This window comes from Larus michahellis, chromosome 4 (genome assembly GCF_964199755.1).
Source record: "Larus michahellis chromosome 4, bLarMic1.1, whole genome shotgun sequence".
Lineage (NCBI taxonomy): Eukaryota > Metazoa > Chordata > Aves > Charadriiformes > Laridae > Larus > Larus michahellis.
The window spans coordinates 2,613,862-2,640,968 of NC_133899.1; the positions used below are offsets into that span (position 1 = coordinate 2,613,862).

The following is a 27,107-nucleotide window of genomic DNA, read 5'->3' on the forward strand; positions in this document are numbered from 1 at the left end:
ATGCTACTCCCCTAAGGTGTATAAGCAAGCCCTAACGCTATCAACCCTGAGAGGAAACAAATTTTTGGCGTGAGACAAGCACAGGGATTAGCCTGACCATGGGAAATGGCGAAAACGCACCCACAGGGAACTGTGGCCTCTTCTCTAACGTTGTCACAAGATACAATGCCGGTAAAAGCCACTCTCGGCCCGCCCCTGAGGGAAGAGCGGCCGGCTGAGCTGAGGCCGCCCTCCCCACTTCGCCTCTGGCAGAGCCAGCGCCCGCTCCCCTGAGGGAGCCATGGCGGCGGGGGGGCCGTGCCGGAAGGGGCCGTGCCGTGTCGGGCTGGGCCGTGCCGGGCTGGGCGGTGGCGCCCGGTGACTCCACAGCCTCCTCCGCGATGCTGCCGCTGCTGCGCCGGGCTTGGGTGGCTGCTGCCTTACGGCGGGGGACACGACGGTGCAGCCTGGGCGCCTGCTGCTCCTACCGCCTGCGAGACGCCCGTGAGTGCCGCCGCCCTCCCGCGCCGCCGCCCTCAGGGGGAAACCGCCTCCCTCAGGGGGGTCCGCCCGGGGATGGGCTCCCTCAGGCCGGGGCTGCCCTCGCCCCTCGAGGCGAGCAGCTCCCGCCGCCCGAGGAGAGCGGGTCGCTGCCGCGAGCCCCCCTCGTTCTCCCCGTCCCGGCTCATCGTCCCCGCCCCGAGGGACCCCCGCTGCCCATCGCGCCCTCCCCGGGGCCCGGCTGAGGGGCCTGGGTCCGGGCAGCGCCCGTCTCCCTCCGACGCTTCTGAGGGGGCTTGTCGGCGCCCCGAAAGTTTGTGTAGAAGAGGCGGGGACGCCAAGTTCAGCCGGGCTTTGTCCGTGACAGTTCCTCTGCTGAAACATCAGGAAATGGCACTAACAATAAGAGAGAGCAGTGGCACTTGTGGAGAGTGTTTTGCTTGCCTGCTTCTGCCTTACCTGCCTGTGGCGACCTTGTACGGGCCGAGAAAGTTTGCCCCTTACTGAGGAAACCAAGGGGGAAGGTTGTTCAGCTGCTCCTCATGTGAGTGGGTTGTTAAAGGATTTTATTTCTTTCTTTCTTTCCAAAAGACTGCAAGCCGTTGTATCTAATGAAGTAGCCAGTAACGCCGTGCTTCAGAGCCCCTTGGTTTTGGGTTCAGCAGATGGGCAAGGTACAAAAGCCTTGGTCTGTGGGCTGTTGAAGTTGGGGGATGGCAGGTGAGCAAGTGCTCCCTGTCCACACACATCTCGGTTCTGTTTTCAAGCAGAACAGCATCCCATGGAAACTGTATTCACGCATCTGCCCTGCTCGTGCTGGTTTGAGACACCCAAGCTGCCCCCAAAATTGGTAGCTTAGGATTTTACAGGTGTGGGGATGATCAGCTGTAGGTCCTGACTGTGTGGAGTAGTCTTGGTTGATATTGGTATGGGTGCTTCAGGAGCACTACACCCTTAGCAGTGGTGTAAATTTTTGCCTAAGCACGCGTAGGCAAAAGACTGGCACCTTCAGGAGAGTTTTTTTGCCTTCTAGTGGGAGTTATCCTGTGTCTGGTGCAATCTGACATCAGTTGATGTACTGGTATATAAGGAAAGCTGAAGTGGTGTGCTTAGACTCTGGCAAAGCCGCAAAACAGAAGCCACCTTAAAATCAATTGTCAATAAAAGGAAAACAATTTTCTGGCAAATAAGGGGACAGAATTTCTTTGAGGAGCATTTTGTAAATGCAGAAAGTTATCAACACAGTTGTAAGTCAAATTGGACAGAGAAGTGGAGGTGTTCAAGGACAGGTTGGATGGGGCTTTGAGCAACCTGGTCTAGTGGGAGGTATCCCTGCCTGTGGCAGGAGGATGGAACTAGATGATCTTTAAGGTCCCTTCCCACCCAAACCATTCTATGATTCTATGAAATTACTGCACTTCCCTGTGTAGCTCTGAGTCATGCAACTGGAACGTATTATTATTTTACTTGCCTGTGCATCAGCTGACTTGAATTAGCTTTTGGAGCCAATATGCCAAAGCATCTTCTTTTGACAAAAAGTTCTGAAGTATTTAGTTGGAAATTCTCTATCGTGCATTAGAGCCTGACTTTCTTCCTTCTCTTCCAGTGCATCCACTTTGGCAGAGTCCACTTACAATTCCTGGGGGCACCCGACAGTCTCCTATCAATATCCAGTGGAGAGACAGTGTTTATGACCCTTTTCTGAAGCCTCTGAAAATCAGCTACGACCCAACAACGTGTCTTCACATCTGGAACAATGGATATTCGTTCCTGGTTGAGTTTGATGATTCAACTGATAGATCAAGTAAGCAAAACTCAGAAAAATCTATTTATTGTCTTAATGCTTAGAAAGGAGAAATATTTGCATGATGTAAAACCTCAGGACAAATGCTGAAAATGAATATACAGTAAAAGAATGCTTTAGCTACACGTGGACTTACAGTGATGGGAATTGTAATGCAGAAGTTCTATATAGGTCTTACTTTTATGATGTACTTATTACCATGGACACTGTGCACAAATCCTCTGTTGTAGGTTGAAATTATTCTTATTGCACAAGCCTTAATGCCCTGCCTTTTGATGAGGTCTTGTAATATCACAGCTTTGTCTATATGAGTCAATCTTCAGTCATATGTGTGTGTATGTACTTAATTTTAAATGAGATTCCTATTAAAGTAATCTGCCACTTATCTCTTTTGTGGTGTTAACAGATATATTTAATGCATTTGAAATAATCAGTAGCACAATGACTTTCAGTTGGAAAGCATATATACTTATCTCAATAAGCTTTTGGAGAATTAAACGATAGTCAGCTGCTACCACCGGGAGCAGGTGCATGTGTTCCTGTTGTTTTAGTATAAGCAGGAGTCCATGCATCTGAAATCCAATTATGCATTCTGGCAAGTTGTGAATCAGCTGTGTCAGCACGCTGACCTGAGCAGATAAGTTTTTTTTAATGCTCAATAGAGTCAAGTAACTTAAACTCAAGATATTGCTACCAAATTCGAGATTTCCTGTGTGTTGTTACTTTAAAAGTTGAGTTTACCAAACAGTATTGCTGGTATGTATAAAGAAGGTATTTCTTAAAGGTAGGTGAACTGGTAGCAGTTGGTCAGGGATATTGTGTAGCACGTGATTCATGTCAGTTACTCAGCTTGTCCTGGAGGGAAAAATTGAAGGACCGAGGACAAGTTTGAACCTGTTCGATTAGAGTAATATATGTTTAAGATTGCCATAAGAGTTACCAGATCCTCACAGGTGATTTAGTAATGCCCTTGGGAAAGAGGTCTTCAGCATGCTAATAAAAACATATGCTTTGTCTCTACTATACCAGTATTTTTGGTTGATTGGAAAGAGGCTGATAAAACAATGTAGCAAAAACAGTAGCGGTGGAATGCATGGAGCTTTCAGGGGCTTGTCTAACATTTGGGGTTTTTCTTGGTTTTATTGCTTATAGCTCTTCACCCAGAACATTAGTTTCCAACCAGGGAATACTCTTGCCCCTGTTCATTTGAGCGCTATGATACGTAATGAAGAAACCAAATAGTGCCCTTCTGTTTTTTTTAGTACAAACTGCTATTGTGTTAGTGAGGTGGGGTTAGAGGAGAGACTAAGATAGAGACATCACTTGTTAGCTCATCAGAGACTTCTATCTTACTAACTTTAGATCAGTTTTGCTCTTAATTTAACAGTCTTTTACTTTATACAGCCATACCCCGCTATCTGTTGAGGATACATTTCTGAAAAGCGTAATGTTTTGCAGTTCAATGGATAACAAAGTCATTTTTTTTTTCTCCAAGAATTAATGTAATGGAGGGGAATTGCCTGCAGCAGGTTAAGAAATACGCAAGTTTTAAATACACAGGGGCAGTTTTGGTGACATAAAGGCAAGCATCAGGACTGTCAATTAGAGGGGCACTGGCCTTTCAGAGGCTGGCTATTCAGAGTGCATCACAGCTCTGAAAGATCTTACCCGCTTCATCTATAAGACTTGAGATAAATCTTTAAGTGTGAGTATTCTTGCTGCCTCTTTCTGGATGGCTGCCTTTTCATCATTATCATCCTCCTCAACTGAACTACAGTCAATGAAGGGTGATGACGGCTAGTGGAGGATGGCATTAAATGATCAGTGGCAGGACTCCAAAATGACAGAGAAACAACAGATCATGGGATGTTGCTGTATAAATAGCCAGGTTTTCAAGTGCCTGCCTCTCTCCTCCACCTTTCTCTGTTTACTGTTGCTATTTCTGATTTTTCTTTCTGCCAGCTTCTGTGTAACAATAATAGAAATGCGGAGAAGGAAGCTTATGAAGGAAGCCCTTAAACAAACAAAAAAAGCAACAAAATTGAAACATAAGATCAAAAAGACAAAATGAAACGTGCATCCAGGATAGACAAAAATGCCCAACTTCTGAGATGAGGCAAAGCAAGACCTGGGCAAAAGATGAAGGTAGTGCTGCCATGGGGTGTTTGTTTATGAGCAGAGCAAGAGGATGAAGAAGAAAGAGGGTGCGGGGAAAGTATGTACAGAATGTGGTCCTGTCTGTGTGCATGAATGCCATCTACTGCAAGGAAATAAGACTGAAACAGACTAGGACTACAATAAAAAGCTGATGTGATTCTTTCCTCTGGTTGTTAGAGTTCCTTTAAATTTCTGTTTTGAAATTATCAAGACTGGTAAATTGAGAGGAAATTAAATGACAAAAATGCTTGTAAAGGGACTGTAAGCTCCTGTTTGTTTCCTGTCACTTTCTAGTGTCCGCTATAGAATCTGATTTGCTAAGTATGTGAATGTGATTATTTACATGAATGTAATCACTTGTGGGTTTGCATCATCATATAATCAGGAATGGATAGTTTTAGAGTGCAGAAACTTTAATTCTGAAAGACTTGGCAGTGTGGGACACATCTTCATCCCATCCTTGAAAGTTACTTTTCTCCATCACCATTTTTTTAGTGATGGTCAGTATTGCATTTATGTGAAGAGCTCAACAACAGTGGATGAAATTAGTTAAATGTCAATTTGCGTAGCTTATTTTAGCTTATTCTTTTATCACACACAAACCTATCTAGTTAGAATTTCAAAACTGCTGTCTGTTTTTTGGGTAAAGGACAAGAAAGCTCTTAATGCCTCTCATTGTTTTCTCCTCAGCATTACAGTGATTAACTTCTTTTCAAAAGTAGCGTTGGAATTACGTACTTTATACAGTGGTTTGCTACAAAATTTAACCATGATGTACAGTTAAGTAAAAATCAGCAAATGGGTCTCTACAGCTACATATTTGTTGTTACCCCTTTGGAAGTAATTATGGTCTGTCATTTACCAGCTGCTGTGATGTAATAACTAGCAAGAAGACTTTGCAGAATGATCCTCCTTCAGTTAGCAGGAAATGAGTAAAAACCAACGCTACACAGAAAACTAGGCATAGACTTTTTCATTCATGTGTTTGCAAAATGATGAGATGCCTCCTGAAATCAGGAGAGCAGATTGTGTGTTTACCCTTACTCATGGCTAAAAAGTGCATTAAAGCTTCCATAAACTCAGAATCTTGCCCATAGGCAGACTGTATGTTTAGATGCTTTGTAGAGCGTAGCTTTAGCAGTTTAGAGTAGACACAATATTACCATATATCTGGCTGTACAGGAGATCTTTCAACGCTGGTTATGCAGTCTGAAAGCTGCATTGAAGCAGAATAGTGGGTTTGGATTTTTGTAACTTAAAAAAAATCAGAATTGAACATCTGACGCAGTGTAGTGATAATACTGGCAAAACTGGATTTTTGAAGTCTTGTATTGTCATGGGAAATGTCAATATTTTTTTCATAGCTATTGAGGCATCGCTGGGATGTCATTTAATAGATACATCCATTGCTTTGTCATACGTGTTGCATCTCGTAAGGCAGTTCTCATGTGCTTGCTTGAAGAGAAGAGCACAGAACGTAACATGTAATCACCATGACTCTGACAAACTTCATGTGAATTGGAAAAAACCAGTAGTTCCCTTGAGGGGAGATGGATGAGGAGACTATTTAGCTTATCTTCAATTTGATATAGTTGATTCAAACTGCAGGGAAAAAGTGTGATGTGTTTGCTTGAACAATTTTGTCATAGCAAATTAAATTGTAAAAGTAGCCAAGCAATAGGGGATTGCTTCATTTAACATAGTTGCTGATTTCTTCCTTGGGCAAACTTATTTCAAGTAGGATCTTGCTGTGTTACTTGTCTGGACAATTCTAAATCATGTTTATTAATGTGTGTCTTGTTTTGTTTTTTAGTAATCGTTGGAGGTCCCTTGGAAAACCAATACAGGCTAAAGCAGTTCCATTTCCATTGGGGAGCTATAAACGAGTGGGGTTCAGAACACACAGTTGACAGTAAATTTTACCCAGCAGAGGTATGAGATAAAATGCTGAACAGTGCAAACACTTGTGGGGACTGGGGGTTGGGTCTCAGACTGTCTGTGACTGTCCTGCGTGATAGAAAACTCCCTATTTGAAGAATTGCAGTTTACTGTTACGGATCAGACCTGGTAGGTGCCACAGCTCATCTACTGTTGCATTAGGAAGTTCATGCTCACTGTGTTTTCTGGAGAAGAACACAGTCTTAAAATTGAACGTTGGCCCCATTACTGAAAGTTTCAGTAATGTTTTCTTCTCCCTGAATGTCCCCAGGGGTAGCTGCGGGCAAGCCAATGGCAGGCAGCAAAGTATCATTGCTATTCCAGCTCTGTCTAGATGGAGTGGCACAACTCTGCTTGTCCTTCCCCCTTTTAAAGGGGAAAACGATGAGACAGAAAGCAGACTGAGGGCACACTCAAGTCTTAATGAACTCCCAGGTCCCAGCTAATGTGGTGCAGATCAGGCGGACAGCAAATACTGAGGTAAATATGCAAGCTCAGATCTCAATTAAAAAAAACAAAAACAAAACCAAAAAAACCAAATGCAAGTGCTTTGCCTCTGAGCTGCAGTGAGCTAAGAGTTCATAAGGTGTAGGATCTGTTTTCTTGGGAGCATGGTGAATGCACTGCATCTCAGCTGCTGTCTGTAGTGGACCTCCAAATCTCCCAGTCCTTAGCTGCCTTAAAATCACTTTATTTCTCTGCAAGTGTTTAGTTATAATAAATAAAGCACATATTGAATACCCTTTTAAAAAAAGTATTTAAAGAGAAAATGGAAGATTATTTAATTCTCACGCCTATACCTGTAACTCAAGAAGTCTGGTCCTGCTTACGTTGTATACAGTAACTGTCTGGTGTATGTGACCCCAGAGATTTGGCTAATGATAGAAAGTTTATTCCAGTTACAGCAATATTTTTATATGTTTCTTAAAGTCATTAGAATAATGTACAGCAGAGTTCTGTGGTAATTTAGTGGTTATCATGATCACTTTATCTTCTGTTTTCAACTTGTAAGTGATTATTAAAGTAGCAAAACTTTTGTGATTAAGTAACTACTAAGGCAGAAAAAGAGTCAATAAAAAGGATGGAGCCAATGGGGAAAAATGCAGATTAAGCTGCTGTTATGGTCTGAGAAACCCACGCAGTCTCCCACAGACAAAATCCCTTTTGTATGTGTGAAATATAGTTTATGGGTCTTTGGCTGTTGTTTAAAAAAAAAAGAAAAAAAACAACAACAAAAAAAAAAAGAAGGGAAGCACCATTATTTTCCAATAAAATTTTGGTCCTCGTTTTTGCGGTGTTTGATTTCTGAGGTAGCTCACTGCAGTGTCTCAAATTGTCAAGGACCAAAAGATCAAAAGCCAAGTTTCTTGCTATCATTACTGTGCTCTGTGCATGTGTTGATTTCTGATTCATTTATATTTCAGTTGCATTTGGTACACTGGAATGCAGTTGTGTACCCAACTTTTGAAGAAGCTGTGATGGAAGGTAACGGCTTGGCTGTTATTGGCGTGTTTTTAAAGGTAATTTCACTTTGTGTAATAAGCTGTAATGATGCCTTTTTATTTTGTTAAAACTGATTTAGGACAAAATACCTCTAGATTGTTGTTGTTTTCAAAAACTACTGATTAAGGTAGAAATGTAGAATGTCAGCTTAATGATTCTCTAACTTCTACCTGTCTTCTGCAGCTAGGAGCACATCATGAAGGGCTGCAGACACTGGTTGATGCCTTACCAGCAGTTAAACACAAGGTAAGTATTTTTAAGCGTCCCACCAGTTATCACACAGCAAAACTAACGCAGTCATTCAACCTAAAGGATACTTTGAGAATAGCAAAACACTAATAAATGCTTTCTTCCTTAGATGTCATCAGGGGACCTGATTGACACATTGGGTGAATTGCTGATTATACTGAAGGGGCAGAAAGCTAATTATTAAGGAGGAATTCTATACTTTAAGCTTTCCAAACCTCTTGATTTAAGAAATCATGCTCTTGAGATTGTATCCCCGTAGATGGGCATGCACATGTTTAATGCTTCACCTCACTGAAGCTTGCCCTTCTGCTTCTATGAAAACCTATGACACTGGATTAGCTTTTGTATGTTGTTTAACCGGAAGGAACTCTCTGTGAAGAGGAGATTATGCTTTGCCTTTTTTTTTTTTTAAACTGTAAGCTTTCTGCGAGGGGAATGAGACGCTTTCTTCATAGCTCATTTATGACTTCTGCCAGGAGAGGGAGTGCTGCATCTCTGATAGTGCTCAGAAGCAGCTCACGCTCCTCTGAGTGCCTGTTCCTTTTTGAAAGTACACAAGAAAACCACACATCAAGAATTTTGCTGGCGTGTGAGCACATCCAGTTGAAGTTGCCGTGCCATTATTTATCGCAGTAAGGATTTTTTTAATCCAAATAAAACAAAGTATTTATGGCAGTGCAGTGCAAATTCTGCCAGATAAATGCCAAACAAGTCAGTTCAGTGCCAAAACGACCCACAAAAATCTGTGAATATACATCCATTATGAGAAGATAATATTTTACAGCATATGAATTTGAAAGAAACTGAAGATCTTTTTTTAAAAAGAAAACCAAACAAGTAGTATCAAACATTAGGCTCATCAAGCTGCATGTGGGCTGCTCTGAAAGAGATCTCACTTCCAAAGGGTGTCAGTCACCCAGCAACTCATCAGCACTTAATTTAAAATGTTTGAAAACTTTTGCTGCCTTGCCAGCGTTATCACTGACTTAAGTACCGAACCCTGAGGAACAGCACCCTGGTGAGGAGGAGGAGGAAGGTCAGATAATACCTGTTCTGATGTTCTTGCACCTTCCTCTCGTACATGACAGGTGAAAGCTCCCATCTAGAATCTCTTGTCCAACTCCCTATTTTTGAAAAATTCTCTAACATTTCCCATTCTCAGTGGGGAACCAATAAAGCCTATCTAAGGAAAAACAGGATCTTCATTTCCTGCACTGCTAGTGTATCCTGGAAGTACCCCAGAAGTAAAATGTTTGTGTAGGAAATCTAGGCTCTGAAGCTCCTATGTGCTGTCTGGTATCTCACTTGTGGGAGTGCACATTCTGGAGACAAGAATACGCAATGGGATTTAAATAAAATTTTAGTCCCCCTCCCTCTCCCTGCTGCCTAAAATCACGTGGTGAAAAGTAAAAGCGCTACTGTTTGCAGTCTATTAATTATATGTCAGAACTACCTGAACTTATTCCACCATTTATTCTTTCTTTTTCCTGTTTGCTTCTAGCTCCCACAAAGACGTAGTCAGTTGCTCCTTCACACTCCTTGTTTCTTCTGCACTGAATTCCTAATGGCTTGTGGGGACAACGGAAATGTTTAAATTTTGTCTACTCACTATATGCCTCTTATACATTAAACCCAGCTTACAATTTTTTACAAGTTTATGGGGTTTTAAATTACTATGTTATGTAGATCATTATTAATATTCACAATATCTAATTTTGCATATGCGTATATAACACATACAGTACTTAGTCTCATTGTTAAGATCTTTTTAAATCTTCTGTCATTTTTTTTTCTGGGCCTTAGGACACTGTTATTGAGTTTGATGTCTTTGATCCTTCCTGTTTGATACCTTCATGCCCTGATTATTGGACGTATGCAGGCTCTTTGACTACTCCCCCACTTACCGAATCGGTCACATGGATTATTAAGAAGAAGCCTATAGAGGTTGATGAGAATCAGGTAAAACTCATGCTTACGTTTCAAATCATACCATACCTGTTTGACTGCCTGCTGCCACGAAGGGGAGGATGCACAATGGTAGTTGCTTACCAGTGCCAGTAATTGTCTGTGAATACACAGAGATCAGTGGCTGCTTCACCCCCAGTATTTGTCTGGGGAGGTGTCCTGACATTAACAACAGCTAATATTGAAAGACTTTAGACCTATTCAGTATGCTCTCCAGCTCTCCAGTAGAGTTTTATCTTGATTAACAATGCCTTATGCTGGAAGCTGACCCTTGAAAACTTCTATGGTTATTTACTGGAACACTGCATAATTTTGCTCTCTTTACCAGGACACAGCCCTTTTTGTGGTAGGAAGGGAGGAGAAAGGGCAGGTTTTGTGAAATTCCAAACTATGACCTTTTGTGCATATTCTTGATAGCTGTGTGCATTTGCACAGAAATTTTGGAGAGACTGCAAGGGCTAATCCTTTGTTCTTCCCTGGGGTGGGCTCCGAAGGTACAGAAGGGATGGTGGGTGGCTCTGAGTCCTTCACATGCCATTCTGATGGCGAGAGATAAAGCGAAGCCCACTGGGTTTTCTCCTTTGCCTTTGTAGGCATGTTTACTCTGTATTTGGCTGTACTGTCCTTGAATTCCTCTTTTTTTTATTCCCCTTTAAAAAGGACAGACAAACAGAGGTTTCAGCAAATGTTTGTGTTACAGAAGTTATTTCAAGTGGAGAAGCTTGTGGTCAATAGTCTGTTCTGACACCAACCCAAACTTGTCTCCATATGCCCTCTACTGCTTTTAATTTTAGTAGTTCATGTTATTGCTTGGTAGATGTAGGCACAAGTAGAAAATGGTCAGAAGGAGGACTCACTAGAACTATACTACAATTGTGGACTTTGTTGGAAGTTGTCAGGATTTTTTTGTCTATTCCAAGGAGTGGGGTACTTTGAGGGGCATTACAGTATAGAAAAAGTCTAGGAGATTGTAGCAAAGCAAGTAAAAATGAACAGCGCCAAAAAATCTACCATTTTTTCATGGTTTAAGAGGTACTGAAAGCTATCTGTGCATAGTCCCTGGTTTTTGAAGCTTTGATTAAAAATGAAGTGCGAGTCCAACAACATGAGGCAAAATACTGATTTATTTTTTTTTTTAATACGACTTTTGCATGGAGCTAGTCCATCTAGAAAGCCGTGCTCCAAAGGAACACTAACTGAAGAATAGGCATGTACATCATCTTAATGTTTTAGTTTACATAAAGGAACAGGACAGGAAGAACTGAAGATTGTTAACAGAGCAGAGAGAACTGAATGCATAGTGTATTGCTCTTCAATTGAAAATTTTTCTCTTTTTTTTTTTTTCCCTTGGCTCTTCTCTCTCATTCTTTTATGGCATAAAAAGGCTCATAGTTTACTTAACATTGTAATGCCCTTGTGAGCATTAAAAGCTGATCTGCTGCATACTTTATTTTAATCCCCAGTTATAAACCACTAAGAACAACAACTATGTAGACTGTTGCTTGTTGAGGTTCTCTCTTTTCTGGGTGCCAGCATATGCATGTCTGTATAAGATAACAGAACTCCAGGAAGAGTGTAAATTAAGAAGGTTCGAGAGACTTATTTAAAGATAGCATATGTTCCAGTGTTTGAATGGGAATCGGTTCTGTCTCAGACATGCCACATTTGAGATTGAGTTTGCCTGAAGATGGCAAATGACAGTTCATCTTCTGCATTGATGTAGATGATGGCATAAATTTTACCAGCAGGTGACAAAGATGTGGCAGAAGTTTGTGCTAAACTTTCTCAGAATGCAAATGTAATAGTACCTCTGATTATTTTTTTTTCCAAGCATGAATTATTGTGTTTTGTTGTGAACTCCAATAATTCCTCAGTTAGTAAAGTCACAAAATCGGACATTTCTCATCCTCAGCTGGAGGCATTTCGGATGCTGCTCTTTACTTCAGATGGTGAAGAAGAAAAGAGAATGGTAGACAACTTTCGCCCTCTTCAGCCATTAATGAACAGAACCGTCCGTTCGTCCTTCCAAAGCAGGCATCTCTTGAATACTGAAGTACAGCCCAAGGACCATGCTGAGCAGATCAGGCCATAGATGATCCGTGAAATGTCAGTCCGGACTGCAACGTTATTTTTTTAATTATTTTTTCTTTTTCTGCAGTGTGTGTATGCCGTTCCGTTTCACAGCCAGGCAGTTTCAGTTCTGCTAAGCGATGTTTGACCTCCAGTAGAGAAGCTACGGGTTTTTTTAGTTTGCTTTTTTAAGTAGTAAATAATATTAATCCTTAACAAATCGACTTGTTTTAAAGCAGGGATCAATAAGGAATTATTTTGACAGTTAAAGGAAAAATAAGGGCAGGTGACCTCTTCTCCTGCTTCTTTTCTGAATTGTTCAGTGTCTCTTCAAATGCTCTTTCAGTGACTGGCATGAATTGATAATCCCAAAGAAAAACATGTTAGCAAGCAGGAAGTGTGATGAAGTGAAAAGTATTAATTGGGTCCTTTTGTGTAATTGTTTCAGAGGTTTGGAAAGAGAACTAGAGAATCTAGTCACATATAGAGAGACATTTTTATCTTCATCCTTTTTCCTTGGTGCTTAGGATGACAAGAGGAGAAGGGAAAAAATAGCTTATAGAATCTCCCCTCTTTCCATTCTATTGACTGTCTGATCCACGTTTGATATGGATGCCACAAAATGTCCACTTTCTCTACACCACAAGCCAGAATACTTTTTCTAAAACCTTATAACAAATGTAGAAGCTTTTAGCTTTGGCAGCATTTACTTTTCTGTATTAATAATGTACCAGGAGGAGAGAGCAGAAGAGAATTCACCAATATCTCAAGATTGGCAAGAGCAGGAAATTAGGCGAAAATGTCCAATTGATCCCGCGAAACTGATCACATCAAAGGAAAGCAAAATTAGATAAGCCCCAGCTGACCCTCCCAATGGGAGCTGGGGGCGGAGGAGGGGAACTCAAACAATTTCTGAAAGCTGATCCAGTGCTAGGAGACTATGGACAAAACGCAGCATTCAGTAACTCACGGAGCACCAGTGCACTCTCTTCAAAGTTTTGTCTGAAGATGTACTTTTCTTATGAAAAGAGTTATCTAGCTTTAGGACAACTGGAGACCAGATTGTATTTATAGCACCTTATGGTAACGAAGTTAAGTGGTGGTTGAAATTTATTTGTGGACCAGATGAAATGGTTGTGTAAAGTGCCAGCTCTGGAGCCTTATCCTAGACTTACGGTCCAACTGCCACAAGTATCTTCTACCTCTGAAGCATACTACTGCCATAATTTTCTCTCGAGCACCTTTCTCACTGGCTTTTTATGCTGTACTATATTTAACAGTGTGCCTGTGCATGAAATTCATGTACCGAATGTATGGTCAGATTTTCTGATGAGGAGCAGGTCTGTCTGTAAACCCATGACACGATCTTGATTGATTGTATTTGAGGAGTCGTCTCGGAGAAGAGATGTTACTTGGTCTGCTTCTGCCAGTAAGCAAAGTCCTGGTTGCTGGTGTAGTTCAGCACAAGTAATGCCAGGACACTGGCTTGTCAACGCTAAATTCAGAACTTTAGAATTGATACTTTTTTTTTCCAAGTCCAAGCGTTCAGTTGAAAAGCACTTTAACACTTTTTAGTGTGACTCTGATGATTTTAAGGCTTTTGAATTTTTTGGTTTAACCAATTAAGTGCCCAGGTCATGCCTTCTCTTCCTTAATAGCTCTACCTCAGGCTGTTGTTACGTTGCAACAGTTGTGCCTTTCTCCTTTGCCAATTTGAAATGTGGCCACGTAACTTTAGACTGTCTCTACGTGATAAGTGTAAGAAAATCTCTCTCCTATCCCAGTGTAGTATACTTATTTTTACTATATAGTATATTTAACATGGCAGTATATGTCTTCAGTTTCATTACCTCTCACAAGCCTTTACTGCTTGGTTGAACCTTACCATCTTGGCTGAACTCTGTAGAACTCTATCATCTATACCAACTTGGTTGAATTTTACCATCTCAGTTGAACTATACAGTCTTTGGTACCATCACACAGATTTTTATTTTTTTTTTATTATGTTCCTGGTCCGCAGAATCTATGCGGATATAAAATTAATCAGTTTTAGCACTGATCATTTCAAATATCTGGAAACAGGGACAACACAGAGAGGATTAGCTCTACTGTGCTACAAAAATAAGTTTTACAGGGATTTTCTGTTACAGTTATTTTGCTGGGTTTTGTGTCTTGCATTTACATGTTAGTGTTCTAGCATCTCTGGTTAAGATAGGCAGTATCTCAGTTGCAGGGCGGATTGTTGTTGAAATTAGCAATTTAGAAATGAACAGAAAGGTTTTGGGGGGAGCTTTTTTAACTATTATGTTACAACGACTGTATTGGCATTGTAAAAGCTCACTTCAAGGAAAATAGTACTGTGTGCCTGCATGGGTATGTAAAACAGGAGATGGGATATAATTCTTTTCCCATATTTTGCCGGTTGCGTGTGGGGGAAATGATTTGATTGTTAGACTAGAGCTAATATTTGTAATGATGTTGCACAACTAAGTTAAACTCTGTTTGAAAGGTGTCTGCATAGGAGTCTTAAGGCTCTTCTTTCAAATGGTACAATACAAAAGGGTGAAAGCACACATTTGTACTTGTTCTTGCATCGTAGTCACTTCTGTTACTTAATACTGTACTGAGAAGCATTCCTGTGGCAGTATGTACGAGGAATTAAAGACTGTAATAGAAGTTATTTTAAGGACAGCTTACTGAAAAGGGAGTAGAAGGGTTTTGAACATAGATCTGCATCTATGTTCTGTTAAATATTGCTCTTATCAGAAGGCTTGTTCTTGGTGACTTTATAGCTGGAATGACTTCATTTGGTGTTTGAATGTTTGCTGCATATTCCCACATTCCAGAACTTTCACACCAGTGCACTCCAGGTGTATGCCACCACGTATACCTGACCAGCCTTTTCTTGTCTTCTGTCATGGATGGCTTGCGTTGGTATTTTTACCGCAAAAGTCTGACAGGAGTGTATCTTTTGGCTTTGAAAGCTGTAGAAATGGAGATTGCTTTGATCTCACGAAAATCTGCTGAGTTTTAGTGTACTGGAATTCTACATGGCTTACTTTTGAGGAAGGGTCCCTTATTCTGCTCAACTTCATAGTCAATGGTATTTGCTTTAAAATTTGAATGCCTTGAGTTTGAATGCCTTAACTTGTATTTCTTGGCACATCTTTGTGTTTTTTTTTCTTTGTGCATCTTGTTTTCGTGGCAGTTATTACATTGTGTATTTTAATGTATGCTATCTGCCTAATCATAATTTACTGAAATAATTGTCTTTGCAGACAACATATGTAACAGGGAATGCATTCTGTTCTCCTAGGATACAGGCCTTTTTTCTCAGTTTTTACCTGATATAAAGAAACTTCTAGCTGCTGGATTTTAAACTGTTACATTAGCGTGCGACTATGCAATAAAGAAACACAGAGAAACCTGTGTCTGTATCTCATTGTGTAATTAAGCTCTCCAAGTTAAAAAGTACTTTTTTTTTCTTTGTCAAGAAAATAATACAGTTCCTCCTTGAGAATGAACCAGGTCATTATAAATGGAGTCTAATCAGATGTCAGACATTCTGTGATACTTAAAAGCCATGAAAGACTCTGCTGAACTGTATTATAATTGAAATGAAAGAACAATGACCTCTCTGTTGCTGCTGTAGTGATGGAAGGATATCTAATTTTTTGTTACATTCAGCTAGATGCAGCATGCCGTCTAAACTGGGATTCCAAATTTTGAAGATATTTGCTAAATTTGATGCTGATCGTTAAACTCGACCTGTTTGACTACGCTCATTTTTCCCTTGTGTAATTGGTCTTGATAAATCTGAATGTTGATCTGATGTGTGGTGTAACTCTCAAGAGTTTCACGTGTAGTGGCAGTGGCTACAAGAATCTTATCAAGTAACCTGAAGAGAACTTTGAGTAATATAGATTCCTTTTCTTTATTATGGCTGATGAGGTGAACTAAGCGTTAATTTCTCAGTCTCACTGCTTAGCCGTGCTTAGAGTCTAGATATCATATAGATATGTTATGCTTAGCTCACTTCATTCAAACAAGCTTCCACTTCTTTTGATGGGCAAAGTAGGAGATTACTTTCCTGGTTAAGGAATTCACCCCCTAAAATAACTGTAGGTGATACTTTTATACAAGGCCCCCCAAACCGTGCTATTTGGTACCCTTTGTGGTAGGGAAGCCATTTCAGTATGAAGAAAGAGTGGCACAGGTTAAGAGTGAGGCCAGCTCCACTATTACAAATATTTAAGGGTTCTAGAAGCTACCACCACTGCCATTTACCCAACAAAAAAGCTTATCAGGTCCTGTATTAGTATAGCTGAGGTGTTTGCTAAAGAAATGGCTTATTTGGTTCCAGCAGGCTGTCTTATTTTGATCAAGGCAGCTCTCCCGATAAATGGTTAAGAACATACACATTACTTCTAACAAATGGCCAATTTACTTCTGATATTGGTAATTATTTGTTTTTCTGACAAATAATTCTTTCCGTCTTTCTTTTTGATGTGACAAACTTGAAGTGCCTGAGTATTAGCACATGGAGAACTGATTGTATAATCAAATAGTCTTCAAAGATTCAGCGGAATAACTTGGGGGCCTGAAGAGAGTTAATGTTCGTGCTCAGAACTGATAATAATACTTAGCATTTGTGAAGTGCTTTGAAGATATAAAGCACTATATGAGCAGGTATTTTCTCAGCCATACAAATGGAGAAACAGTTGCAGAATTAACTCCGACTGATTAATTTGCAAGGCAGGCAAGTATGTGATTGACTTTAAATATGGTAGTTCAGTGGCTGCTACTCCACTGCTGCTTGATCCCAGGATTTCCAAATGGAAATGCTGTCAAAACTGAGGCTGAAGTCTGCAAATTCTAAGCTGTCAGTCTACTAAGAAATTCCCTTTCGGAAGAACTGGTTGCAGAGAGAAAAAAGATAACTTGGTCCCGTTCTTCTGAAAGTCAACGGAAATGTCTGTGAATTAGGTTGATATCAGGTGTTAAAATGCCAACAATCAAGCAGTTAATTTATTTGCCTTAAGGTAAGAAGTTAGTCTAGAGCACTGGTGAAGAAAATCCACCGATGAGTGATTCTGTTCACCCAACTATACAACTGAGTTTAAGCATTCATCCGAAAATATTGGAAACATACATCTTATTTCCAGTCCTGTCTGCTGGATCCTGAGGTAATGAGGCGAACACAGAGACAATCCCGTATGTTGTAGGTAACCGTTTTTTTTTTTCTGATTCTGTGGTCCTGTGAACATTTTGCCTAGGATAAAGTATGAAACACAGTAATAAATAAATGCTGGTAAATCTTACTTTGAGAAACAGTCGGTTTAGATTACAGCCATATAGCCTCCGCGATGGGGCTAACGTTAAGCTGGTAGGCTAAAGAAAAGCTTTTGGGATTTCAGGAAAATTGTGTGATAAATACGTTTTGCTGTTTATTTTTAATTAATTTTCATAGTCTTTGAAATCTCTTCAGGATCCCATTTCTCTTTGAAGATGAGAAAAACATGCTTGGCGCAAAGGTAATTTTTGTCTAAGCTTTCTCCCTAAATACGGATGCTTCTATAAATCGAGAAGCGATGAAGGCCGTGTTACGGCTCTGGGCTGTTGTGGCTAACAGCCACAAGGTGTCAGGTTCTGATCAGCACTTCAAGGGGCTGCTCAGGCTTCCTCTAATGGTTGGAAGAAGCATGATGCCAATTACCAGTGCGAGATGCCTGAAAATGTTATTAAAATGTGCCATCTTTCCCCAGAATGCATGTTTCGCACTTCTCGGAGGTATCTTGCAGAAAACCTGACCCACCCTACTGAAGCGTGTCTGAAATTTGCAAGGAGGAGGATGGTCCAGGGAGGAAGGACATGGACCTTGGGTTTCAGAGCTTGGGCACGACTCCTTGTGTGACACCAACTAATCACTTGCTGAGAAACAGCTCCTCAAAGGTACCGCTTCCAGCTCCCAGTGGGAATGATTGCTGTTGAGAAACAGGGCTTCCAGGCTTTAGCCTCTGAACTCATCTCCTGTCCCACCAGGACAAGAGAGAATCTGAATTTGTTGAAGAATTTGTTCCTTAGGCACTTCCATGAAGTATCCAAGTAAGTCTCCTTGGGTGCAAAACTTATGTTTTGTTGAGGTATGTGATAGAATGCTAGAAGTTGTTCCTCTTGCCTGCATGCTTGCCAGACTGGTGAATTTTTTTTTTTTTATTTATTTTTTGTAAACAAGTCTTTTTGGTGATCTTGGCATCTGAAATGACAGGCACATTTCTGCAGTGCCCCTGCAGAAATGCAGGCGATGCGGCAGCTGGGCCTTGGCCTGCGCTTGTGCGAGCGTGTGGATCGGAAGAGTGCGGTAAGGGCACTGATGGGGCGGGGGGGGGGGGGCAGTGGGAGACGCGGGTTTTGCAGAAATTGAGGTTTACCCACGCAGACGCAGAGATACGTCTCTCCTTTGTAAGAACGCGCAGCCTGGCCTAAGCGGGAGAATGAATGGCAACAAACCTCCCCTGCTGGCGACCGACAGCCGGGAGCCCCCCGGGAGCCGTTGGGGGCCGCTTCGGTCCCTTTGCGCCCCCTCTCCCTTGGGGCGCGGGGGGGGGTGTGTGTGTTTGTGTGTCGTGCGAGCCGCCCGCGCCCCGAAAGAGACCGGCCTGTTCCCGGGGGGCTGCCGGCTCAAACCGGGAGCATTGCAACACCCCCCAACCTTCCTCCTCCTCCTCCTCCTCCTCCTCCTCCCGGAAAGGCGGCCGGGCCCGCGCTCCCCGCCTAAGCGGGAGGCGCTCAGCGCACGCCGCCCACCGCCGCCGTAACAAAAGGGGCGGCTGCATGGTGGTGGCGGCGGAGCGCCCGGCCGCCCCCGCCCCGCTCCGCTCCGCGACCCGCTCCGCTCCGCGCCACCATGTCGGGCAGTGGCGGCGGCAGCAGCAGCAGCACGGCGGTGAAGAAGAGGAGCCCGGCGGGCTCGGCCTCCTCGCTGGCGCAGGAGGAGGAGAAGCAGGCGATGGAGAAGATGCTGGAGGCGGCGGGCGGCGGGGCGCAGGAGAACGGCTGTGCCCGCTCGCCCTCACCCTGCGCCTCCGCCGAGGGCGAGGGGGTGACCCTGCAGCGCTCCATCACGCTGCTCAACGGCGTGGCCATCATCGTGGGCACCATCATCGGCTCCGGCATCTTCGTCACCCCCACCGGCGTGCTGCGGGAGGCCGGCTCGCCGGGGCTGTCGCTGGTGGTGTGGGCCGTCTGCGGGGCCTTCTCCATCGTGGGTGCCCTCTGCTACGCTGAGCTGGGCACCACCATCACCAAGTCTGGCGGGGACTACGCCTACATGCTGGAGGTCTACGGTTCCCTGCCCGCCTTCCTCAAGCTCTGGATAGAGCTGCTCATCATCCGGCCCTCCTCGCAGTACATCGTGGCTCTGGTCTTTGCCACCTACCTTCTCAAGCCCATCTTCCCCACCTGCCCGGTGCCTGATGAGGCTGCCAAGCTGGTGGCCTGTCTCTGTGTCCGTAAGTACCCGCACACCCTCTTCCAGCTGCCCACGTGGCTCCCCGCTCGCCATTGCCTTCCCCTAAAAGTCAGCCCAAACAGCCAGCTGCCCATTGCTTTGTAAGAGGTGCACCATCCTGTGCTAACCTGGCTGCACATTGGGGTTTTCAGGGGCTGTTTTGAATAGCGTGAGTAGCAAATGTGGCCCCATCCCAAATAAATTGAGCACAAAATTTCCAAACTGCCGGTTACGGGCTGGCGAGTCTCTCTTGTTTTCTGGCCATGCGGGGAGCAGCGTGCGATAAACGCAGCATGCATTTTGCCTGTGCGCTGGAATGGGATTTCTCGTGCCCTGCGGCAGGAGCGTGTTCAGGCAGGGTAAAATCCCCCCGGAGCCCAGTGCTGGGGGGCCGCGGTGGCTGGGATGGGGGTTTGTGTGCAGACACAGGGGAGGATAACGGGGTAACGTGCGGCTGGGAAATTACCTGTCATGAGCAACTGGTGCTGAACGTGGCCTGTGCCGCAGTCAGCGCCTGGCTGTTTTCAGCACCAGTTCTGAGATGAGACGTTTCTCGTGTGTATGTGCACCGATGATATGCTGGAAACCTGTTTGGGGGTTTTTTTGCTAGCAAACATCGTATCTCGTGAGATGTGCGTCACCTTGCAGAGCGGTTCAGTCATGCTGTGAAGAATTTAGGGCCACTGATGCCTGCCACGGCACACGCATGCAACTCTCCTGATGCAGTTTTTATCGTCTCTCTGGTATTTTGAAGTCTGCGGTTCTGCTAGTGAAGCCCCATTTTCCATTCCTCTGGTGATAGTAAAGTGACCCCATCCAAATTCCTCATTCTTTAAATATAGGACCATTTTCTGCCTTTCTCCCCTAATTTCATAGTCAGTCTGTGTTCCACTCCGATAGTAGTCCTGTCATTATGAAGGTGTATATTGTGAGAGGATCCAATTTTTTTGTCAGGACTTTGTAAAGCATTTGTTTGCTATACAAAGTTGCAGTCAGATGATCTGGTTTTATTTTTTTCCGTTTTGAGGTTGTGAAGAGAAGTCTGCTTGTTCGTGCTCTCCAAAGGGAGATAGTGTTAGATTCCTTCACCCTCTGAGGATCGCAGGCATTCAAAAGTTGCGGCACACGGTCGTTATGGGAAGATAGATTGGCTGTAAGTGTCTTCATACACAAACTGACCGAGTACATCACATGGCTAGCTAGCAGATATAAGATAAACGACAGGGCAGCAAAGTGTACTTTCTTTGGGCAAGATCTAAACTTACTCCCCAGATAAATTTTTAGGAACGTCAGGGCAAGTATACTGGTGTGTGGACTTCCCATCCAAGTTTTTAACAAAGTGGAGTGCATATATTAAGGAAATACAGTTGCCCAACTAAGAATGCTGTAGCGGGGTTACAGATAGTTCTGCTGATGGGTTTCTTGCGTCAAGTGGAGCCTTGTGAAAAATCTAGTTTTAGTGCTTTCCTGCCAGTCTGCAATATGGTTTCTCTTCTTTCAGAGAAAAGGGGCATGTATGCATGTGGTGTTCGTGTTATTTGCTGAGGAGCTAACAGAGAGTTGATTAGATGGACTTTCTTACTAGTTTATGTGAAAATTTTGCTGTGCAAGAACATACTGTAGTTGCCAAAACCTTCGAGAATGTGTTTCTGATAATAAGTAACTTTTCACCTGCAGGAACTTTCCCAAAATACGTGAGACGAGGTGTCTCTCTTCCCATTTTACTGATCAGAAAACAAATAGAGGGGTAAAGTAGACTTGCCCATGGCGAGATCTGTTCCGTTGCAGAGTGGATTGCAGCATGAAATTTCTTGATGCCAGGTCTCATTCCCACCTAGGCTTCTCCAATAAGTAATGTAAGCGTCTCCAACTTTCTTTTGCTAGCAATTAGCAGTTTTCCTGAAGCAGAATTTGTTCTTGAACCTTTATCTGGAAATGCCAAGGAAAAAGTTGCTGGTTCTACAAATCTGCGTCATTTCCATGTGTTTCTTCTTTAAACTTTACTCCCGCTGGCTACTATTTTGTTTATGCTTTGAGTTAAATTTTTGTTTGTCTCCTTTGGTACAAAAGGTTAGTTCATCATGCATTGCCTTCAGCAAGTTAGTTTTCTGTAACTTTGATTTTTGGAGTTAGCTTTTCTACTGTTTGGTGCCAAAACCACATCACGAACGAGGAACAATAAATGAAGTAAATCTGGTCCAAGGACTTAGCGAGTCACAGAAAGCTTCTATGGACCAACAGGCGGCTTTGTTACAGGGTTCTTCCAGACATACTCCTACCCAGTGAGATACTAATTTTTTCCAAGAGCCCTAGGGTAGGAAAAATGGCCTGTTTAATTGTGCATACGCTCGAGAGCATACCTTAACGAGTTATCTCAAAGAGGGGAAGAACAGTTCAGGAAGGAATAGGGAACTCTGGGGCCCCGAGCTGGAATACAGTTGACTTATTATGTAGTCAAAATCCAGCCGTCTAGAACAGTACCGGCTGTATTCTTTGCAAAGTTTGTATCTCAACATAAAATTCAATTGACTGCATGGTTTCTAGTAAGAGGAGAAAGAAGAAAAGTTATTTGTTTCCACTTTGAGTGTTACTGTTGTTGAACAGTTGAATGAATAATGTGTTGTTCCATGTTTGCTGCCATGAAGTATAGAAATTGAATTCTTAGGCATTAAGATAAACTAAATAAATCACAGCCTTGAAAGAAAAAATAGTTGGAAGAGGGGGATTTTGTTCCCCTGAAGGTGCTGAAGAAAACAAGGTGGGTGGTAAGTAGAATTTAACCACAAATAGGTATTTTCTGCTATCAAGATTGTAATCTACAGGTAGTTGGTATGCAAGACTACCTCTTCCATCAGACAACATGAATGCTTAGCATGGTTGCCAAGTGTAAAAATGTGGGAATTCAATACGGGGAAGTCTTCCTGTAGCAAGATGGGTGAAGCTTTTCATCATTAGTGTGGTTTATTTGATGTTCGCTGCGAAACAGCCAGTGCTCCCTAGTTGTAAGAATTGGCAGGTAGTTTGGCTCCATGCTTTTCAGGCTGCAGGTTACTTAGGTAACTCATAAACGGCATGTTGTTTTATCTGTAAGACTGGGTGGCTGATGCTTTTAGGACTGATGACTCGTAAAAGCAAATGCTAAGGGGTAAAAAACATAAGGTCCATCTGGTATCCGAGCATTTTTTGAACAGAAAAAGTTAATGAAGCTGAGAATTTGTGCATGTGCATGAAAACCCGATGGTTATTTGAATCCCCCCAAATAGGATCTCATCTAAACCCATTTTACCTGTTCTATAGAGGCTGGAGGGACAGTTACTAGGTCCTGACTTTTCGTATTTGGTGACATCTGCATTACAGTATCAGTATTGTATGTGGCAAAGAATTAAACTACTAAGGATTCTGTACTCTTATGTTTCAGGTGCACATTTGAGACTATGTAGACAAATCTGTTACATTTGTTGTTGTTTTCTCTTTTTTTTCTCTTGAGAAAGCATGAGAGTGGAACACACATTTGCACTGCACTTCTAACATACTTGTATCTTTTTCTGCAGTTTTCTCCATTTTTTTTTTCATTTTGAATTAAGAAAACCCAACACTTTAACAGAATATTTAGGTAGCAAGTGCAGTTTTGAGATAACTTGTTGTTCATATATGCTGCAGGACCATCTTCATGTAGCAGAAGCAGGATCATGTAAAACTGTTTAATCCTGTCTCTTTTTTTTTTTTTCTTCCCCCCCATTGAAGAGGTGGCGTCCAGGTAACGGCCTGAACAGTGACGTGGAACAAAAGTCCGGTTGAAAGTGGATCTTTGACGTGCTAGCGGGTCAGATTCTCTTTTACAGCTGGCTGCCACTTGTGCTGCACCTCTTTAAGTCTGAACGGATAAATCTCAACGAAGATCGGTTAAAATTCACAGAGCACAATATAATACACAGTATGTGTTCTAGAAATAGCTCACAGATGGAAAATGTCAAGTTATCCAGTTAAAGATAACAGGCATATTCCTTACGTTTCCACCTGCGAATTTGCAGATTTTCTACATGTGAGAGCTCTTTGAATTGTGGTACAGTAAATTTCCTGGTGGATAAAGGGGACAAGGGACAATGCTGCTTCCAGACCTGAGCTGGTTCTTGCTTGGTGTGTCACAAGTGCCTGGACTGTTCTTTGTACACACACTCTTAGCTGCAGCCTGCCACACACCCCATGTGCTGCATAGCAGGTTATTCTATAGTTTACTTATTTCTTGACAACATCATCTGCTCCACAGAAGCTTGAGGAGCTCTGCTAGTTGCGTATAATTTTGCTCTTGATCTTCAGTGTCAAATCGGTGATTTGATTGTTAGCTTCTGAAGCCTTTTATCGCGTGTTAATTATATATGCTAATCTGGCACTAATAACCCCAATATTGCTGCATCAGTATCGGCTACCTCCAAAGATACAGTATTTTAATCTTCTTTAAAATTCCTTTAGACTTCCTTTGCTGCCCCTGAAATATTATTTTGGGCACTCCTCCTGCAAGCGTGGAATTCCATTAAAATGATCACATATTTCTCATTCCTCTCTTTTGTTATGAACAGCCTAATAGTGGAAGAACTAGTAGCAGTCAGTGCGGAGTTGAGCCATATCTAATAGCACATGTCATACGGAAGCCGAAGTGCCTGACCACCCCCCTGAGTGAGTTACAGGAGGAGAAAGGTATCGAGTCCGGGATTTGGCAAGTGCATAAACACACGTCTTGAATGCTTGCCAAGTTATAGCCGTAGTCCATAAGTGAATATTCGGTGTCAGCATTTCAGCTAGAAATCGCGTATGTTGAAAGCAGGAACGTATTAAGGTTTTACTTTAAATCTTGACAGTTCGGCTGTTTGACCAGCTGTTTAAAGTGAAGTTGTGGGTAGATCTTGAGCTCATCATGTATTAGATGGTGAGCAAGGCAAGCACAAAATACATCTTAACGCTTGTCTAAGATGGGTTTATTCTGCAGCATTGCTACTTGGAATTAATCTGCCAGGACAAGCAGGGTGTGAAGCTTTGAAGACTTTTTTTTTTTTTTCTCCACCTCTAGAAAGGTGGATTAAATTACTAAGGTGTATCAGTAAATATGCATTTGTTTGATCAGAGTGGAAGGAAGGGGTCTTTGTAGAATCCCTGCTGTATGGCTAATGTTGCAAGACTGAAGTTGCTTTTTTAAATCCGCGCTTAATTAGAGAGGGTAGCATTAATGAAAATAGCCTCTGACACTAGCAGGACTCTCTTGAAATGGATGAAGGTTTGGAGAACTCTTGTAACACAGAAAGCAACTATTGCATTTCTTGGCACCTCTCTCTTGGCTTTCATAACAAACGTCCCATTAAATGTTATTGTGTTTGAATGATTTACGCTACCACTGAGATCCTTCAGAGTCTTTCTTTTCTGACATGGACAAATGGGGAAAACTTTTTCAGAGAAACTCAGCATGGTCAGTCTAATTCAAAGCAACATCCCTGGGTATTTCAAGTATTCCAATAGTCTCATAGTCCTGGTGTCGGCTGAGGCCAATAGATCAAACGCAACGGATGAGAAAGCAGTTTCTTGCCAGCCAGCGTGCAGAGCTGAATTCTGACCCTCTGCGTGGCATAGGTGGCATGATTCAGGCTAAAACCTGCCTGGAGTTTTTCCTGAAGCTCAGGACCCAGGATTTAGCACTCGATGTTGAAGTTCAGCCACCTTCCTGTGGATTTGTGGAACCTAATTCAGTACAACTACGGGAAGGTGCTTCTGTATAAGTGAATGTCATTGAGGGCCAGGTAAGATGCCGCGTTTTGCAAGTCCATCAGCTGACCAGCTGGCAAGGACAGTGATATGTCTGTGGGGCTTAATCTGTACAAAAAATATTAGTTAGTATTGTTTGCTGTTAGTTCATATGAGGTGGGCATGGTGGAAAAGTTGTTTAGCTCACGATAGCTATGGGGTGGTCATTTTAATTTGCTGGGAATGGAATATACCTCTTTCTCCCATTTCAAAGTCTATATTTTGTTTGTCTTCCTGTGCTGAAATGACCTGGTTTGTGGAATTGCTGTATCATGTCATCTAGAAACTTCGACAGTAAAGACACAAGCTTCTTTCTAAGGAGATAAAATAACTTCTACCACTGTCTAGGAGTTACCTCCCTTAGCATTGATAAATTCTTTGTAATTTTTCATGTACCACACAATTTGAATAGTGTAAATTCCATCACTGTTATTATGGTACCTTGGTACCAAAGCGATAGGTGCATTTGTATAGGCTTGAGATCCAGCCTCTGCAGTATCTGCAAACCGTGACGTTCTTCACTGAGCTCTTCTCCGGGCCATCCTGGTGCTGCCTTCTGGCCCTGACTCTGCTGCGCTGCTTGGCAGAGCTCTTGAGAGAGAGGTGGCAAGCAAGTGCTTGTTAATTTATTCTTGCAGAATTCTGGAAATTTGAGGGTGTGGATGGCTTCTGGGAGCTGTGCTACATCACGAACTGCTGGCATCTTCCCGCTTTGCACTAACTTCTCTGGCTCCCAGCCCGTTTCAGCACCAGGGGCTTGCTGGAATTGAAAGCCAGCGGAGAGGTGGAGCTGTGATACGTTCCGGGTGTCTGCGGCCGCTTCTTGGAGACATCCAGAGTTCATGGTCTCAGTTAGGGGGTGGGTCTGGAGATGATCCCTCCTCTTAAACTCTGGTGGTACGGCAGCCTGTGCCTTCTCCTTTCACCTTTTGTTTGTGGGTGCGCCCATTCCCTGACTCCTCAGCATTGATGTTTTGGGAAGAAAAATAAAAAGGAAGCTGTAAATTGTTGCCAGGTATGTTTATTATTATAAGTTGATTTTAATATAGACATTTATAACATTTGCTCTGGGGGCAAGCGCTCCTTTCCAACAGCCTCATGTGCCACCAAGTGTTTCCCTTCTACAGACCCATTGCCCTGGCTCTTAAGTTTCTCCAGGGACTCGTCCTTGAAGAAATACCTGCTTTCCTTCTGCTTTTTCTCTTTACCATCTTGCAGGGCACAAGCCTTCACTCATTATCTATCGAGCTGAAATTTCCCTAACCATTTTCTGTGTACGTACTTGTATGTATTTCTCACATTAGATTGTGCTATTGGAAATAGACACCTGAGACTGTTGGAAGGCCCTGTGGCATCACAGCTACCTGAATGTAGCTCTGGGTGTATTTTGACCTTAGTGAATAGCTAAGGCATTAACGTCCCCAGGGTTTAAACCACTGTAGTCAGTATAGCATAATTCCTTGTTTGTACTGTGCGGAGGAGCTCTCTATTTTCGTTGTGTCTAACCTCTTGCGTGCTTAGGCAGCAGTGCTCTTTAAAGCATGTGGACCACTTTGTGCCCATGCCACGTGCTGCTGTCATCTCTGCGGTTTGTTTCTTTGTGGCCACGGGCTCAACTTGTCTTGACTCTGTTTGAAACCT

At 42.7% G+C, this 27,107-nt stretch overlaps 2 protein-coding genes across 3 annotated transcripts in view; both read left to right on the plus strand.

Moving 5' to 3' along the window:
* Positions 1 to 269: 269 nt before the first annotated feature.
* On the plus strand, positions 270 to 15,591 carry CA5A (carbonic anhydrase 5A). Its single transcript, XM_074582735.1, has 7 exons — positions 270 to 483; positions 2,087 to 2,284; positions 6,255 to 6,373; positions 7,804 to 7,899; positions 8,066 to 8,128; positions 9,935 to 10,090; positions 12,009 to 15,591. The coding sequence occupies exons 1-7, from the start codon at positions 381 to 383 to the stop codon at positions 12,186 to 12,188; spliced, it is 915 nt and encodes a 304-aa protein (XP_074438836.1). The 5' UTR covers positions 270 to 380; the 3' UTR covers positions 12,189 to 15,591.
* A 3,357-nt stretch (positions 15,592 to 18,948) lies between these two features.
* SLC7A5 (solute carrier family 7 member 5) overlaps positions 18,949 to 27,107 on the plus strand; it is a 40,361-nt gene continuing 32,202 nt past the window's right edge. Inside the window, exon 1 of one of the 2 annotated variants that reach the window (XM_074582737.1) lies at positions 18,949 to 19,677. In XM_074582737.1, the coding sequence (XP_074438838.1) occupies positions 19,074 to 19,677 (604 nt within the window). In that variant the 5' untranslated portion in view covers positions 18,949 to 19,073. The remainder of the gene's footprint in view (positions 19,678 to 27,107) is intronic. The other variant, XM_074582736.1, reaches the window with a different exon arrangement.